We start from the raw sequence: 18,059 nt of genomic DNA, 5'->3' as shown, positions 1-18,059 counted from the left end.
TGTTTCCCAAACCACTATAAATAAATATGTTGAAACAAATAAAGCTTTAAAAATGAATGACGGCAAATGACTTATTTTTGAATATTTTCGTCATTGGATTTTACTGCTTACAAAATAATATTGCAGACTATTGTGTAATCATTATGAATGAAAATTTATAGCAAACCTTAAGAAATCATTCCCGTCATTGAATTTTATAAATTCCTCAAAATAGTATTTAAAGCTTTTATGTATTTTGTTGGTAACAATATATAACATAACCTTACAAATGTTTTCGTCATTGAATTTTAAAATCGTTCAAAATATGATAAAACATATATTACTGGTATTTTTTTTATAATTCATTATCCACTTATGTATTCAATTACTTTTTAAGTGTCGTATCTACAAGATCTATGTTTGTTTACTAGTATATTGATACCTTTTTAATTGATTTACAAGACACTCTGAAATGTTTGTTACTCAATTTTATCACATGTTCTGTAATAGTCTCGTATCCGGAATCGCATTTGAAATAAGTCACGCGAGAGTGGGAAGTTATTTTGATGAATAACTATTAGGCAGTATTATGGGTCTAAGGGTGTTAGCGAGAACAATATAATATATACTAAACAAAGGTATCGATACACAAGTCGGAACCGTATACGTAATTACTATAAAATAAAACAAATAGGAGAAAATTAAAAGTTTAAATTATCCAATGATAATCTAATCGTTTCGGACTGAGGTTTCAGAAGTAACCTGACCAAATAGGAAATGAACAAAAAAAAAAACGTGTTATTAAACAGACGGATCACATTTACCGGTATTTTGCAGTATATGATGATCAAATAATTCATCGAAAATGATGACAAAAGGAGTCCATTTTCACTTAACTAGTACACATTTTTGTTTAAGGTCAATCTGAAGCCTCTATCCTGGTGCTGAATTTTCTCGCTGTGTTGTAGACCCTTTTGTTGTCTTTGGCTGTTTTCTGTTCATTGGTCGGGTTCAACGGTCTCTTTCATACATTCTCCCTGTTTTCTGTTCATTGGTCGGGTTCAACGGTCTCTTTCATACATTCTCCCTGTTCAAGTTCTGTTCATACATTCTCCATTTCCATTCTCCATTGTATTCAATTTCGCGGGAAATTATAATATCTACAACATAGCCGCTTTCAAAATTACAGAAAATTTCACCATCTATGGAAAATGCCTTCAATCGTTTTTTTTTTGGTGACTATTATATTCCCCCCTCTTTTGTAATCGTACATAACAATGCAAATTCACAATTTATACTTTCTTTTTTATTTTTGCACTTTTAGAGCTAGTGTACTCAGTGTAAATAAACACCCTGTGCAACAAAAATATATATCAATATTTGACCAAGCAGTTTATAAATAGACATTATTAGTATAAAATATATAATAGTATTTCATATGGCTCATTTAAAGAACTCTATCATCTCTCGAGCCCCTACACAGAACGTTGACATACCAAATTATGAACAATTTCGACAATTATTTCTCTTCAATTTAATTTATTCATTGAACCACTATGTATTTGTACAAGTAATTATTATTGTTATGATTTTTTCCATACCTTTATCAAACCAAAGAGGTTTTCTTTGATAATCTAGAATATCAACAAAGACTTAAAGTCACTAGTTAGTTCATCTGGATTCATTGTCAGTGTGAAATTAAAACCACAGTTTTGACACACGCAGAGCCAATTCTTCAAGATTTAAGTTAATAAGGTATTATTGTCGATTTTTTGTTGTATTTCTGAACATAGATATCGAATAAATCATAAATCGAACCAAATTAGCACGGTCAGTAGTCGCTATAATTGAGGCATTTCTAAATAGGTGTACAGGGCTTTTAGAATGAGAACATATAATTATTTTGCTCTTTAAATGTGTTTAAAATTTAAAAAAGATGTAAATTTTGTAAGAAGTATGAAGGTATCACTGAATTGTGATTTATTTAGACCAGTGACACTAGCTATACGTCTTTTTTCTTTTCTCATCTAATAAATGGCTTTTTAAGAATTCATACAACCGCTTATCCTGATCTGCTGCTGGATCCTATCCCTAACATATATATATCCAGTTGTTTTTTTTGGGGGGGGGATACATATTCCAACCCTTATTGAATAATAAAAATTGACACACAAACGCGGATTACTTTTTATCAACTACAAACTTGTTTTCCCATATTATTTTCTGCATATCAATTTATAATCTTATTAAGAAGATTTTTTTAATCCACTGCTAAGATCAAAGATAAATCTAGTGATTAGATAACTAAGTCTATTATCAAAATCAATAAAGAGTAAACATTTCTGACAAATATGCTTAAATATATTACATCTTTTTATACCTTATTTATTTCCAACATTTACGTGTGAAATCGGATTAGAGAATTAATTTAGGATGCCATAAGTTATCGTAATTAAAACCAAATCTCGTTGTGAGTAATCAAGTTCAAACACGGCACTACTTTATTGTTTTAAATTTTAACAGCTCTATTGAATTAAGCCCTCTATTCATAATAAGCGTCAAACCGAAAAGTATTTGTTGATCCCCGTAGGAGGCCTCAATGTAATTTACTTTTTATGAATATGAGGTTCATTACATCCATTTATGTGGGTCATGCTTGAGTGACACTTTATGAAGCCTCGTTTCGCAGTTTGGTTTCGAAGCTCCGCCTCTTAAAAATATAGTATTCCTAACCGTATAGTTTATTCTACTAATTTTGAGACGACATATCGTATATTAATTCAAAAATCGATTGAAGGATATTTTTGAAAACTAATACATAATAATTATTATTATGGGGAATATTCCGATAAAATAATGTGTGCATTAATAGTGTTATAAAACAAGGACATATATATACATTTAAATATTGACACACTGGAGTGGAACAGCGTTTTGTTTACCTACTATTCAATAAGGCGTGAAATAAACACCCATCTTCTGTGCGGATTTTTAAATAATATAGGATTTATAATATGTGTACATCAAATTTTAATAGTCCATCGTGAAGTGTATGTCATAAATGTTGAAGAACGAATTTTATTTCCGTATTTAAATATCTGTTTGATAATGACCGTCCACGGACAACAAGAAAAGCCTAATACACATCAAAATGGATTTGTTAGTAAAATGGTTTACCCAGATAGTGAAACAATGATGAACCGGTCTTGGAATGGATATATGTTTCATGTGTCCCCTCTTAGTTTGCCAAACGGGAACATTGCAACTCCCCAGAAGGCTCACGGACCACCAAAATTTAGTAATGAAATGAGAGCAACCTTCTCAATGAGTTACGATGGGGACGAATCTTCGCAATTTGACAGTTTGGATTCAGAAACTGAATACGTCACTTTAGACAATAATTATTTCTTGAGGACTTTTTCTCCCCCTTCAAGACATTTATCTATTTTGGATTTTAAACGAAATGAATTGAACGATAATAAAACAAATAGTTTGACAAGACAATCACATTCACAATCATTGATCAGCGTTAAATCGCCATTAAAAGATAGGAAATGGCAGAAAAAAAGTTTGCGAAAACTTGCAACAAACATTGGTGCTGTTTTAAGTTTGAGTCCTAGAGGAGGTGAGAGTCTCCGACGTTTCCCAGAGGAATGCGTGCCGGTTAAGAGAGAGCGTAGCAAGTCAGTTGGGGATATAGTTGAAAATGCAAAATATGAAAAAGAGGATAGTATTGAACTCTGTTTAAGTGATGATGATGACAATGATGATTTTGGATTTATAAATTATCCAAAATGTTCTTCTTCTCTTTCTTTAGCGATGAACAAGACGAAGTCACCATCTTCCACGCACAAAATTCTTCCAAAAAGATTTCGCAGCAAAACACGGCCAGTCCCTGTTGTCAATACCACGTTATGGAGCCCTGAGGTAAGTAGTTATATTTATCTAAGTTTGTGTATCAAATGTATTCGTCCTCATATTAGTAAATTTGGTTGAAATGTAGATTAAATCTACATAAAACATCCTTAAGCGAAATAATTTCCCGCCACATTTTCGATGACCGAATCATATTGCTCGGTATAGAAAGTGAATTGTCCTGGTTTGGTTCAGTTGTGTCAGTAAACCTATTATATCATCAATCAGGATAGACAAAAATCGATTGACAATTAATAGGAAGAGTTTCCTTATGTCAGGATTATACAGACAATATATTGATATGGGGGAAACAATTCATATTTCAGATGTGTACGGACAAGAGGTCGTTCACTTTTATCAATGAGTATCATACTATAATGATTCTATAAGTAGAACCTAAACAGAAAGTAGCTGACAAAACTCTATATTCTTAAAAAAAACCCATTATTATAAAGTACTACATGCATTTAGCCATATATGGTTGTCCAAGCCTTTGGCTTTGAGTTAGTAGCGATGTTATAATTAGAATGAACACCAGAGGCAAAGGAAACAGTACATTTCACTAGTTAAGAAACAACGATAGCGTATACTTATTTATAACTAAAACAGGAAAAAGGTCTAAATGGAATTGACATTGTATGGCAGTACGGTACGTTTCCCCATATAAAACCAGAATTTTCAAGATATTATTTAGCATATAAAGAAACATAAATAGAAAGTCATACTTGTATACCAAGTAATTGCATATTTTATGTAAATGTATATTCCAAAACAAGTCAATTAGCCAGTAATTATAATTAGCTAAAATAATTGTCGTGTGCATATAACAAGACGGACAGGTTTCATTTGACAGCTGGTGTTAGAACATGGGTTGTACATTAGCCATTATTAGTGGTAGATCCAGAATTTTCTGAAGGAGATCTCACAGGCTGTCGAAAGAGGGGGTCTGGGCCACCGGTGACCTGTCAGCTACAATCCGCCTCTGATTGTATCCGAGAATCAAGTTTATACATTCACAATAGGAAATCTTTAATCTTCATAAAGGTAGCTTTTTAAATATGTTACATGTATGACAAAATATGAAAAATGCAAAGTTTCAAATTTAGAGGACTAAAATATATTGTATAGTAGGATCAAGTCTAAACCATGTATAAGGAAACTTTATTCCTAAATAATATTGTTGATTATTATGACAATTTTTAAATGTCCTATATGAAGTGTGACAAAATGTGAAAAATGTATAGTTTTTAATTTTGAAGACTTAAAAACATCTGTATTCTAGAATCAAGTTTAGATAGCAACAATAGGGAAACTATATTCTTCATGAATGTAGCTGTTTATTAGAACAATTTTTAAATACCCTGTATATTAAAATATGAAAAATGCATTGTAAAACAATTATAAAACTAAAATACATCCAAACAACGGTTGACGCCGATATAGAAAGATGGTATAGACTTCAAATGATGCTCAAACAATTGTTACTTTAAAAACTGATAAAATCAACGATTATCATATTTTGAAATTATAGGCGCTGTTCTATATTTATTCGTGACAAATGCAGTAAATCTTTCTAATCTGACAGATCTTTAAACTATGAAATAAACACCTTTATTAATTACACCATTCAAAGAATGAAATGCGAGGCAAGAATACTGTCTTCAAATTGAATATTATAATTTCATCTGTCATGCTTTTGTCTGGAAGGGCTTTCGTATGCATTTATTTACTGTCACAAGTTTTATCAACCTGTTCAAATAAAGGCTTATCATAAGTGGTGACCTTATCACAACCCAATGTTTATATACTTATCAATATCTATTGGATCTGATAACCACCAAAGGAACATCTTTTAAATCGCATTTCAATATTTTTACATGCAAACGACATGCTTAGGAATGTCTCAGCCATGCGCATGACTCATTGAATGGTCAACGACATGAGATATCACCTGGACAACTTCAAAAGTGACATGTTGTCATCTCAAGTAGATTTTTATAGTGCATTTATATGCTGTGATAAAGAGTATATACCAGAAAGCTTTCAGTAAATGACCATTCGTATTTGTAAGGTTGGATGTGGGGGTTCCCCCGTATTGAGTTGACCACACTTTTTTTTCTGGCAATAGAGTTAATTAGTAAAATTATCAAATGAAAATACACTTCTGATAATATATTAAAAGCACCAATTCGGATACTAACTCGTGATGATCCAGATTTTTGAAAAAGAGGTCCCCTAAATATACAACGCAAGTCAAGTAGAACATGCATTTACCATATATATAGCCTCTTAAGGGACCGACTCCTGTCCCCATAGTCCGCTTCTGCCTTTTAATGTCGTCATATTCACTGGTCTTCTAAAATTAAGTGTAAGTGGTTAAATATATATATATATATATATTAAAAATAAAAACAGAAAAAAAATACTGAAACTTAATCATGTTTAGAGCTGTTGTTTTATTGTGTAACCAAACCTGCATCTATTACAATTTTATATTCGATCAAATATCCGGATCTGATGACATAGATGTCCTTCATTTTCCAATCATTAGTAATATGAATAAATAATAAACTGGGATCTCACGGTTATATGAATAAGTACAATAAATTTACAAAATTAATTATCTCTTTGAAAATAAAAATTTGATTAATATTCACAAAGTGTAAATAAAAAAGTCTGCATTAAAAAGAAAGGCCAGAGATATAAAGTAGCTTAGGTTTATTTGATTTCTCATCAACATTCCGATAGAAAATTATCTTTATAAAAATATGACGATGTGTATCAAAATGATAAATTGGTGTGACCCGGTCCCGTACTGTGTATTTTAATCCAGATAGAAGATGTTTAAGGTCTGTCATTTTGACAGTTATGAATTATTATATTTGATAACGTGTTGTTTCTTTATGTATTCATATAGTAGTTCTTTTGTTTGATGGTTTGATCGAAAAGACGTGTCTAAAATAAAAAATATAAAAAAGTGAAACACAGCACTTTTTGTTATAGGAAGAAGTTACCGTTTTTTTTATATAGTGGTTTCACTATATTTTAAACTCATCAGAGACTAGGCTTATAACTAGAATGTTTTCAGTTGATTATGTCAACAACTATTAGACATAATGAATTATACTAAAATTCTGTTATATCTCGTCCATCCCTTTGAGACTTCCGGACAAAAATGGGTTGATTGCAGTTTTGGGGTTTGAGATTATAGATGCTATACTGTGGATTTATTTATTTTCGTGGATTGTGAAAAATATGCATTTTCGTGGATATTTGATTTCGTGATTTTGCCAATCCCTGCATAGATCCTAGAAAATTTGTTATTCGTTAAACATTTAAATTCGTGGTTCATCGGTACCGACGAAACCATCGGAAATTAGTACTATTTTTCAAATCACACAGGCTTAAATTAAAATATTGTTTGTTTGCAGTTTACCGACCGACCCTTGAAAATCCTCCCGACTGTGAAAATTTTATTGCTTTATATTTGAAGAAATTTTTTTTAATACTTCTATTGACGCGATCCGGAACTTTGGGTCCTTTCCGGAAATGATTTAAAGTCTGGGTCAATTACGCATTTCAAGTTCAATTTTTCTTAGCTTCCCGTCAAGCGTTCATGTGACCATTTAATGATAAAGCACATGGAAATTGTTCACAGGTATCCATGAAGTCACGGAGGAGTACTTTATGCTGTCGTCTCATGTCAATTTTAAGACAAATAACAAACAAAAAAGTTTATTAGTAAACTGTTTTATATACAGATTCAGGCACATGTAATGATGTGTGATGATATCATTGACGATGATGCAGCGGATATTCATAACTGACACGATAACCATTCTGTCTCAAACAAATCGGGTACAGAATCTGTGGAGGTTGACTTTATGGAACCAATTTCAGTGGTTAAATAATTCGACAGCAGCTTGAAGTATGGCATATTTTCTACAAATCGTTGTGAAGACAACAAAGATGAAACCACTCCTCCGTGACTTAAATCTTCATGGATATCTGTAAACACGCCTGTACGGAGGAAGGGCTCATTTGAAATGTTAATGGATATAGAGCATGCCAAATCAATAAGAAGCAACCCTAACTACACAAAGATGTAGAGAAAATGAATGGATAGCTTGAAAAATAAATATACTCTCTCTATATTAAATCTATCTTCGATTGCAATGAGTATGCTCCTTTAGGATAAGGGGGGTGCCCCACTCATTGCAATTATTCTCTTTCTTACAATATTAAATATACCCAAACTGTGTGGCCTGTGAATTCAATTAAAACATGTCCTTAGAAGCTATGCTGCCAATTTTTTTTATGCATTAAAAACATTTCAGTACAGACCATTTACTTTTAATGGTGCTATGGATTTCACCCCAAACTTTAGATTTCTTTGGTTTTCATTAAAGCCTGGCAAAAATATAACCTTATCACATATAATTAAATATTGTTAGAAATATGAAAACAGTCGAATGTCTTAATACTTTTTTTTCAAGTTGCCTTTTTAGCTCACCTGGCCCGAAGGGCCAAGTGAGCTTTTCTCATCACTTGGCGTCCGTCGTCCGTCGTCGTCCGTCGTCCGTCGTCCGTCGTCGTCGTCGTCGTCCGTCGTCGTTAACTTTTACAAAAATCTTCTCCTCTGAAACTACTGGGCCAAATCAAACCAAACTTGGCCACAATCATCATTGGGGTATCTAGTTTAAAAAATGTGTGGCGTGACCCGGTCAACCAACCAAGATGGCCGCCACGGCTAAAAATAGAACATAGGGGTAAAATGCAGTTTTTGGCTTATAACTCAAAAACCAAAGCATTTAGAGCAAATCTGACATGGGGTAAAAATGTTTATCAGGTCAAGATCTATCTGCCCTGAAATTTTCAGATGAATCGGTCAATCGGTTGTTGGGTTGCTGCCCCTGAATTGGTAATTTTGAGGAAATTTTGCTGTTTTTGGTTATTATCTTGAATATTATTATAGATAGAGATAAACTGTAAACAGCAATAATGTTCAGCAAAGTAAGATCTACAAATAAGTCAACATGACCAAAATGGTCAGTTGACCCGTTTAGGAGTTATTGCCCTTTATAGTCAATTTTTAACCATTTTTCGTTAATTAAAGTAATCTTTTACAAAAATCTTCTCCTCTGAAACTACTGGGCCAAATTAATCCAAACTTGGCCACAATCATCTTTGGGGTATCTAGTTTAAAAAATGTGTGGCGTGACCTGGTCAACCAACCAAGATGGCCGCCACGGCTAAAAATAGAACAAAGGGGTAAAATGCAGTTTTTGGCTTATAACTCAAAAACCAAAGCATTTTGAGGAAATCTGACGGGATAAAAATGTTTATCAGGTCAAGATCTATCTGCCCTGAAATTTTCAGATGAATCAGTCAATCGGTTGTTGGGTTGCTGCCCCTGAATTGGTAATTTTGAGGAAATTTTGCTGTTTTTGGTTATTATCTTGAATATTATTATAGATAGAGATAAACTGTAAACAGCAATAATGTTCAGCAAAGTAAGATCTACAAATAAGTCAACATGACCAAAATGGTCAGTTGACCCGTTTAGGAGTTATTGCCCTTTATAGTCAATTTTAACCATTTTTCATAAATTAAATTAATCTTTTACAAAAATCTTCTCCTCTGAAACTACTGGGCCAAATTAATCCAAACTTGGCCACAATCATCTTTGGGGTATCTAGTTTAAAAAATGTGTGGCGTGACCTGGTCAACCAACCAAGATGGCCGCCACCGCTAAAAATAGATCATAGGGGTAAAATGCAGTTTTTGGCTTATAACTCAAAAACCAAAGCATTTTGAGGAAATCTGACATGGGATAAAAATGTTTATCAGGTCAAGATCTATCTGCCCTGAAATTTTCAGATGAATCGGTCAATCGGTTGTTGGGTTGCTGCCCCTGAATTGGTAATTTTGAGGAAATTTTGCTGTTTTTGGTTATTATCTTGAATATTATTATAGATAGAGATAAATTGTAAACAGCAATAATGTTCAGCAAAGTAAGATCTACAAATAAGTCAACATGACCAAAATGGTCAGTTGACCCCTTTAGGAGTTATTGCCCTTTATAGTCAATCTTTAACCATTTTTCATAAATCTAAGTAATCTTTTACAAAATCTCCACTGAAACTACTAGGCCACAATCATCTTTGGGGTATCTAGTTTGAAAAATGTGTCCGATGACCTGGCCATTCAACCAAGATGGCCACCACGGCTAAAAATAGAACATAGGGGTAAAATGCAGTTTTTGGCTTATAACTATGAATTCAAAGCATCTAGAGCAAATCTGACAAGAAGTTAAATTGTTAATCAAGTCAATATCTATCTGCCCTGAATTTTTCAGATGAATTGGACAACTGGTTGTTGGGTTGCTGCCCTCCAATTGGTAATTTTTAAAGAAATTTTGCCGTTTTTGGTTATCTTGAATACTATTATAGATAGCGATAAACTGTAAACAGCAATAATGTTCAGCAAAGTAAGATCTACAAATAAGTCAACATGACCTAAATGGTCAATTGACCCCTTAAGGAGTTATTGCCCTTTATAGTCAATTTTTAACAATTTTCATTAATTTGGTAAATATATGTAAATTTTTACCAAATATAGTTCTCTGTTACTAATGGGCAAAGTTCATTATAGATATAATTGTAAGAAGCAAAATCGTTCAGTAAAGTAAGAACTTCAAACACATCACCATCACCAAAATACAATTTTGTCATGAATCCATTTGTGTCCTTTGTTTAATATGCACATAGACCAAGGTGAGCGACACAGGCTCTTTAGAGCCTCTAGTTTTCAATTGAGGAAGATTCAATGGTTATTTTTTTGTTTATTAAAAATACACTCTTTAATACATTGTCTTATAAATCTTTAATATCTACATTTTTTGATGAAAACACTCTACTCATGAAAACATTCTAGTCAAGAAGCATACATGTCTGAATATATTTCTTTAAAACAGTTCTAGTCATAATGACATTCCTTGTTTATAAGTGTTCCAGTATTTAATAATTATACCATATTTTATGTCATAAATTGGATAATGACACTATGTTAAAGTTTCAGTTTTGGTTAAAAAGTTTTTTATCTGAAAATGCCTGTTCATTTGATGTTGGTTTTCAGCATGTCCAGTGTTTGTTGTTTTAAAATGTTTTTTTTTCTTCACAAGAAACTTGGTTTAGTGTAACTGCTTGTTTAAACTGTATTTTGGCTGATAAAATAAAATATTTTTCCTACCTACCGACCCTTCAGTCTGAAGGTACAGTCGGAAAACTGCAAACAAACATATTTTTAAGGTTGGCCACAGATGACATACATTGAAGTCATATGTATTTAAGTATTTTGAAAGAGGAGATGTTAGCCAAACGGAAATTATTAATAAATACTGCAAAACAAGTTACCAATCTACATAACATAGAAGTATGGTCGGTTCAATGTATGCATATATATAAGAATATGTGGTATATGAGTGCCAATGAAACAATTCACCATCCAGGTTACAATTACAAAGTACGGTCATCAACACGGAGCCTTGACTCACACTGAAAAGCAAGCTTTCATAAAAGGGGCCCCAAAAATAATAGTGTAAAACCATTCAAATGTACCTATATAGCTAGATCCAAGGGGGGGGGGGTCCGGGGATTGGAACCCCCCTTTTTTGGGCCGATCAATGCATTTGAATGGGAGCATATAGTTGGAACCCCCCCTTTTTAAAATGGCTGGATCCGCCACTGAGAAACAAAAGTATGTTTTGCAATCTTACTACAATAGGTTAACTGAAACCTGATTTGTAGCTTGAAATAAGTGGTCACTTTTGAAATAGATTATATGGATGGATTTTAAATTCTGTTCGTGTATAAAACCTTAGAAGATGAAAATCTTAGAAGATGAAAATCACTTTCTCCTCCACTGTCAAATTAATAATGTTTTACGTATAAAACTTTTTAATGACATGGCAATAGATAATCCTATGTTTCCAAATCTATCTGATACTGAAAAACTAGTAGTCCTACTAAATCCTTCTAATATAAACCAAGTGAAAAAAACAGGTTCCTTTATAAAACAGTCTTTAGAGCTGAGGACAGGGGACTCTTAGTTAGTTTTACTTGTATATATATAGATATGTGTGTGTTCAACTCAGTTATTTTATTGTTGTTGTTACTTTTGTTTATGTCACAAGTATAATTTACTTATATGACAAATAACGATTATTATTATGTATACAAATGGTACCTAGTTAACTGATGCTTAGCCAGCTGGATCCAAGCTACCATAACCGATGAGGTCCTAATTATATTTACATATTTTCGGAACCGAATATGTCAATTTTACGCGACCATCATAAGTTTACACAGGTTTTTCGCAATATTGGCACATTAGTTCAAGATTAAATCGTTCATCGATCACATTATAAATTTACACCGGAAATAAATGTCAGATAATGTTAGACACCCGTTATTTATTTAACGGGTACTCTAAAAATCAATGCAAATATTAAAAGTATTTTTGGAATAAAGTCATAAACCATTTTCCATCTGCAGTTGTGGTTAACCGTAATGTATTTTTTTTTTACACAAACCACATTTTACACAAAGTTACATGAATTGTAAATCTACTGTTTTTCTTTATGTTTGTTTACATTTACTATACGTCTTTCATCACATTTTCATTCAAATTTAAATGTCTAAATTTGAAAACAACGAGGAGCTTAAAATGCAGTTGAATTATCAGATAGGCTGATTAAACAATGGTAGAATTTTCTCAATCCCTGTTCTATTTAAAATATCGTACTTTGGTCAAATTTTAAAGATTTTTGGACCCATGCCGAGATTGAAACAATGATTGTAATTTTTCTTAATCTTTACTCAAATTATCAGAAATAATGACCCAATTTCTGTTACATCAGGTAAAATTAATATATTTCACGGTTTTATGAGTAATATTGTACAATCGAAGATGGTTTATAATCGATGCTATCAAACATATAGAGATGTATCTCATTGTCACATTGACTGATTGAGTTGAAACTTTTTAATTAAACGAGGCGCCAAATGAGAGGACTTTCTCTAATTTTCGAATGTGAAGGAATTGAGACAATGTTTTAGGTTAACCCAACAAAGTAAAACAACAACCACCTGACCACAACAACCACATTCCCAAATATCAAAACAACAAAGCTCACCAAACAATCTTCTTGAACAAAATATTGAAAATGAAAATGATAAATACAAAACATGTTTTAATTTTAAAAAAAAATGCGTTAACACTGACATGACTGATGTTTTGTTAATTTTCATTATCATATTCTCATTATAATTTTGGTCGTCTGGAAAATGTTGTTTGTGCTGCTTTTAGACCCCTCTATACCAATGAATTTGTCAGTTTTGCCGCATGCACTTGTATAAAAAATGCGGTTTTTATCCAACGCAATCATAGGTTTGAACGTTGTTTTGAATTTATAATTGCATATGCCCGACAAGGACAGCTTTGCAGTAAATATTACAAAGCGTGGAGATATTCACTAAATTGACCACCAGGGATTACACAACAGGTCAAGTTTATGCATTCCAATTGAAATTTGACATGTATATTATCAATTTTTACATGAAAAAACCTAGTCACCTGTCATGTTTTACATGTTGTAAACCACTATTTTTGCACCATAGGTCTTCGGTCTGCACTAGAAAAACCAAATCAAAATGTCAAAATACCTATGATACCTGTCACGTGTACTCTATTTAAAAAAGTAAATATGTCATTATGTGGCTATCGGCTGTTTTCGATAATAAACAATCCCAGTCATTCACTGGATGGATAGAGTGATGTGTAATGAGGAGACAGTCATTAAGATACCAGTATTCCTGTTATGTCACGTGGAGACATTATCTTGGTTCCAAATGTGCAATGGCTGCTTATTCATAACAAAATATAACTCTACAACCTATTTACAAGACTATCTCTTGGTTCAAAATGTTCAATGGCTACCTTTTCATGACTAAATATAACTCTGCAACCTTTTTAGCAAAACGTCCTCTTGGTTCCAAATGTTCAATGGCCACCTTATCATGACAAAATATAACTTTGCAACCTATTTAGCAAAATTAAAAACAAATCACAGAAAGCTCTCTTTCGAAACAGATTTTTATGTTTCGAGTTTAAAGAAAAATGCATGTAAAGCTGTTGTCTTTATCGCATATAGCAATCAACCATGCTTGCTAATTTTAGTAATAAGTTTTTGAAGTGTGCCAAACTTTTTTTAATACACGACAGTTCATTGTTTTTCACGTTGTTTGAGTTCATTTCAAGTTAAAGCATTCAGATATTTTTTGTTACCTACGTGTACTTGTCTATTATAAGATTGATAGAAGATTAAGAAGATGTGGTATATATGCATGTGTGCCAATTAGACAACTCTCCATCCAAGTCACAATTTGTAAAATGTAAATCATTATAGGTCAAAGTACGGCTTCAACACGGAGCCTGGACTCAAACCGAACAGCAAGCTATATAGGGCACCAAAATTGATCATGGGATGGGGTCAAAATATTTTGGAAAAGTCTATAACCATTAAATGTTGCACAGACAAGATTAACAGTTTTATCATGCATGTTTAATTTTTGTCTTCATGATTAGATAATGATGTACTTGAGCTAAAGGATATAATCTTCTGTAATCCAGACACAGCGACCCTAATGTTCGAAGTTCAAAATTACAAAATCTCAGTGTTGCCACATTTATATCGTGTATTGTACTTGAAAGTTGGTCTTTCAACTAATGGAGCAAAACACTCCACAGTTGACGGACACGTAAGACATAAAACCAATTTATCAAAATCATCTATATTATCTATTATATTATAATAGATATTTTCAATTTTCTGTAAATATTCAAGTCTCAAATCTTCATTTTTTTGTACATTAAAATAAAAAACAATTCTCGGAAAATTAGGCTTAGTCTTGTTAAGGAGGAGGGTGTGGATGGGGATTTAATTCAGAAATAAGAATAAAAAGAATAAAGGGGGTACTCAAAATTAAGAACAACTGGGAAAATTAAAGAATTTAGTGAAAAAAAATAGGATTACAGAAAAGACTATGTCCAGAATACAGACTGAGTTATCAAGTAATACGGCAGTATTTTAAAAAATAAAATATATTGAATGAGCGTAAAATTTTTAAAAGAATACAGAATAAAGGATCGCTCCCCAATCTTCACCCTCATTCAGTGTACATGTACCTGTATATACGTATATAAATACCGTAAATAGGAATTTGTCTTTTTTGATGTCGTGTTTTTTATTGTATTTGTTGCAAAATGAATTGAACGCATAAAAACGTGTTAAAACTAGCTCATAATAGATGACCCTTCAAGACGCATCACCATCCTTCTATACTAAATGTTTTCTTTATAGTTCAAAGGTCTGATCATTCGAGTAACTAATTCGATCTTCTTTCAAATTTGTCATAAGCCATTACACAAAGGTCTGTACAAAAGAAAGCTCTCCTAGTTTAACCTCCGACGTGTTTTTGCCGTACATTTATGATATATTTGGCCAAGAGGTTCGAATTATTAACTATCCATCAAAAAGCTTGTTTTTCACATTTTTACTCCTTAATATTTATCATATATGTGATCAGGGGCATGAATAATGTATATGAAAGAAATAGCTTTTTAACTACGCTAAAGGCAACAAAAGCCACACACTTTGTTAACATAAAACGATACATTTCATTAAGTTGGGATTGGGTTAAAAAGAATGCAAATGACATGTCTCATACATGTATATATATACCATTACCCAATTAAAGCAAAAGGTATTTTAATTCAATAGAGGCGAAAACTCTTCAAATAAAAATGTACTTGAAGCACAGCAATATTTTAAATTTCTTAAAATAGAAGGAATACATTTTATTTTAAAAGATTACATAAACTCTTTTTATGTATAAATACGCTGCAACTAATGTTATTTTTCTGGCCTTGTCTTATTTCAACCATTCACTGTTTAGTCAATGAGTCTTCTACGTAAAATAATTTTATTTTTATGTTGAGAAGCAACATAACCCCAAACACCCCTTTAACCTTTCTGTTCATTGAACAATTTTTGAAAGCCAACCTAAACCCCATCTAAAATCAAGTGTTTACTTTAGTCTTGCAAAGAAAACATTTTCCTGGCGTAGCTAGACTAAAACTCTAATATTAATTAATTCCCCCATACAGCTCGTCTGCATTCATTCATAAAAGATTACGAAATGTAAGAATACCAACTGAGTTGAAAAACAGTACCAATTTGACCTTCAGTGGCTCCATAAACAACTCTCTCGCTGGAGGTGATATTCGCGTGCTATATTGGTAAAAAAAAAATACATAATAAAATCTCGACTCAGTACATACAGTGGCCTTACAAACTACAAAATGTACATAAATAATTGGTTGTATCACCATTAAATCTACTGTTATACATAGAGCTTGAAGGCTCAATTCGATCCCCTTTATTTGAATCTACCATGTAATTATTTCCTAATAGGCGTGTCATTGCCTTTCAGATAAGAACACTGGAAATATTCAATTTTCGAATGTCGCATCCCACGTTATTTACTTTAAGTTAAGTTTTACCACGGGAAGTCTTTAAGTAATAGAAAAAAACTGCCTGCAACAATACAGGTTCTCAGTATAGAAAGAAGGATTTAATACACTTTTTAGATCAAAGGGCGAAAGCTTAAAAAGTTGTTATTAATTCATAAAAAAAATCCAAAGTTTGACAGTTGAGACATGACACAGCATAAAACACACGAAGTAGTTACTGAAGGTTTATTTTTGACATCATGTCAGGAAATATTGAAAACTATGAAACAACTATCGCTCTTGATTGTGAATGTTTTAATATACACTCCGTATATTCTTTTATAAGTCTGATGTTTGCCTCATATACAAGACAATTTAAGTATTATTTCACTTTGACAGTGTTCACGTCAACATAGAGAAAAAAAACTAAACTTGCGGAAAGTGAGATGGCGTTTCATGCATGTATACATGCAGGTACACATTGAGAGAGAAAAAAAACCCACCAAATGTCATGTTAGTGCTATATATAGTAGGTTAATTTCATCTCAGTGTAGTCATATGCATCTGCATGTTCTATTGTTTATTTATGTAACATTTTTTGCTAATTTTGTGATTATTATTTTTTGCTAAATCTATGCTTGCTTTTTTTGTTGTTGTAAGTTTGGTTTCCAGATCGCATTATGGTTGTGTGTTTGGCCGTCTGACTGTGCGGTTTTTGTGGTATCGATTGCAAACTTTACAGTTTGGCTTTACGCACAAGTAATATAAACACAACTGTATAAACCATAGTTAGCTTCATCTAAACTTTATATTAGAGATTTTATAAACTTTAAAATAACAATTGTAAGCTACACCTGTTGGTTTGACGGATTAAATATATTCTTTGTGTAGATTAACCTTTAATTCACCGTTCCCCTACTAAGTAATTATGTAATTAAATCCACGTTTACACCATACATCATTTCATAACTGGAGCGAATTAAATTATTTCCTTTCAATAATAAAAACCTTGTATAAATTTGCCATGCTTTCTTTCTTTATAATTTCAAGAGGAAAATTAAAATCATTTTCACACATGCGATACTGATCGAAATTCAATATTTGATAGTATCGCAACAACTGCGACAATTCGTCTCATAATAAGATTTTCAATTGTACAATTATAAAATTACCTTATGTCAACAAGTTCACCACAGTATTGTCAACAAGTACCTTTAAAGCATCTGACTGCAGTCATAAGATATCCCTTGAAAGACGCACTTCTTTTATCATATTTATAAATTTCTATTGAATGCATATGGCGGCTGCACTAATATGTTTTTTACGGGAACAAAATAGATATAATAATGAGATTTAGATATTATCTTAACCGAATTATAAAACAAAATGTAGTTTAGGACTTCTCTGATGTTTTCTTTTACTGAATGCAAAAGTTCAAATGTTTATCTCGTAATTGTCTCCTTTTGCAATTGCACATACAAGTGTACTTGTTTTACTCTTGCACCTTCTTTTTTGCAAGCTAAATGACGTTTCTCTATTCATATTCTTTAGTACGTATGCTTACATAAGCCTTTATCTTTATGATACATATT

At 32.2% G+C, this 18,059-nt stretch overlaps 1 protein-coding gene across 2 annotated transcripts in view; it reads left to right on the top strand.

Moving 5' to 3' along the window:
- LOC143042730 (rho GTPase-activating protein 6-like) overlaps positions 1–18,059 on the top strand; it is a 72,594-nt gene that overhangs the window by 20,257 nt on the left and 34,278 nt on the right. The window contains exon 2 of one of the 2 annotated variants that reach the window (XM_076215170.1): positions 3,797–3,906. In XM_076215170.1, coding sequence (XP_076071285.1) covers positions 3,797–3,906 — 110 coding nt within the window. Of the gene's footprint in view, positions 1–2,722; positions 3,907–18,059 lie in introns of those variants that run through there. The other variant, XM_076215168.1, reaches the window with a different exon arrangement.

This window comes from Mytilus galloprovincialis, chromosome 8, assembly GCF_965363235.1.
Source record: "Mytilus galloprovincialis chromosome 8, xbMytGall1.hap1.1, whole genome shotgun sequence".
Taxonomy (NCBI): Eukaryota; Metazoa; Mollusca; class Bivalvia; order Mytilida; family Mytilidae; genus Mytilus; species Mytilus galloprovincialis.
The sequence above is the reverse complement of the archived record's forward strand: the minus strand, read 5'-3'. Positions and strand labels throughout refer to the sequence as shown.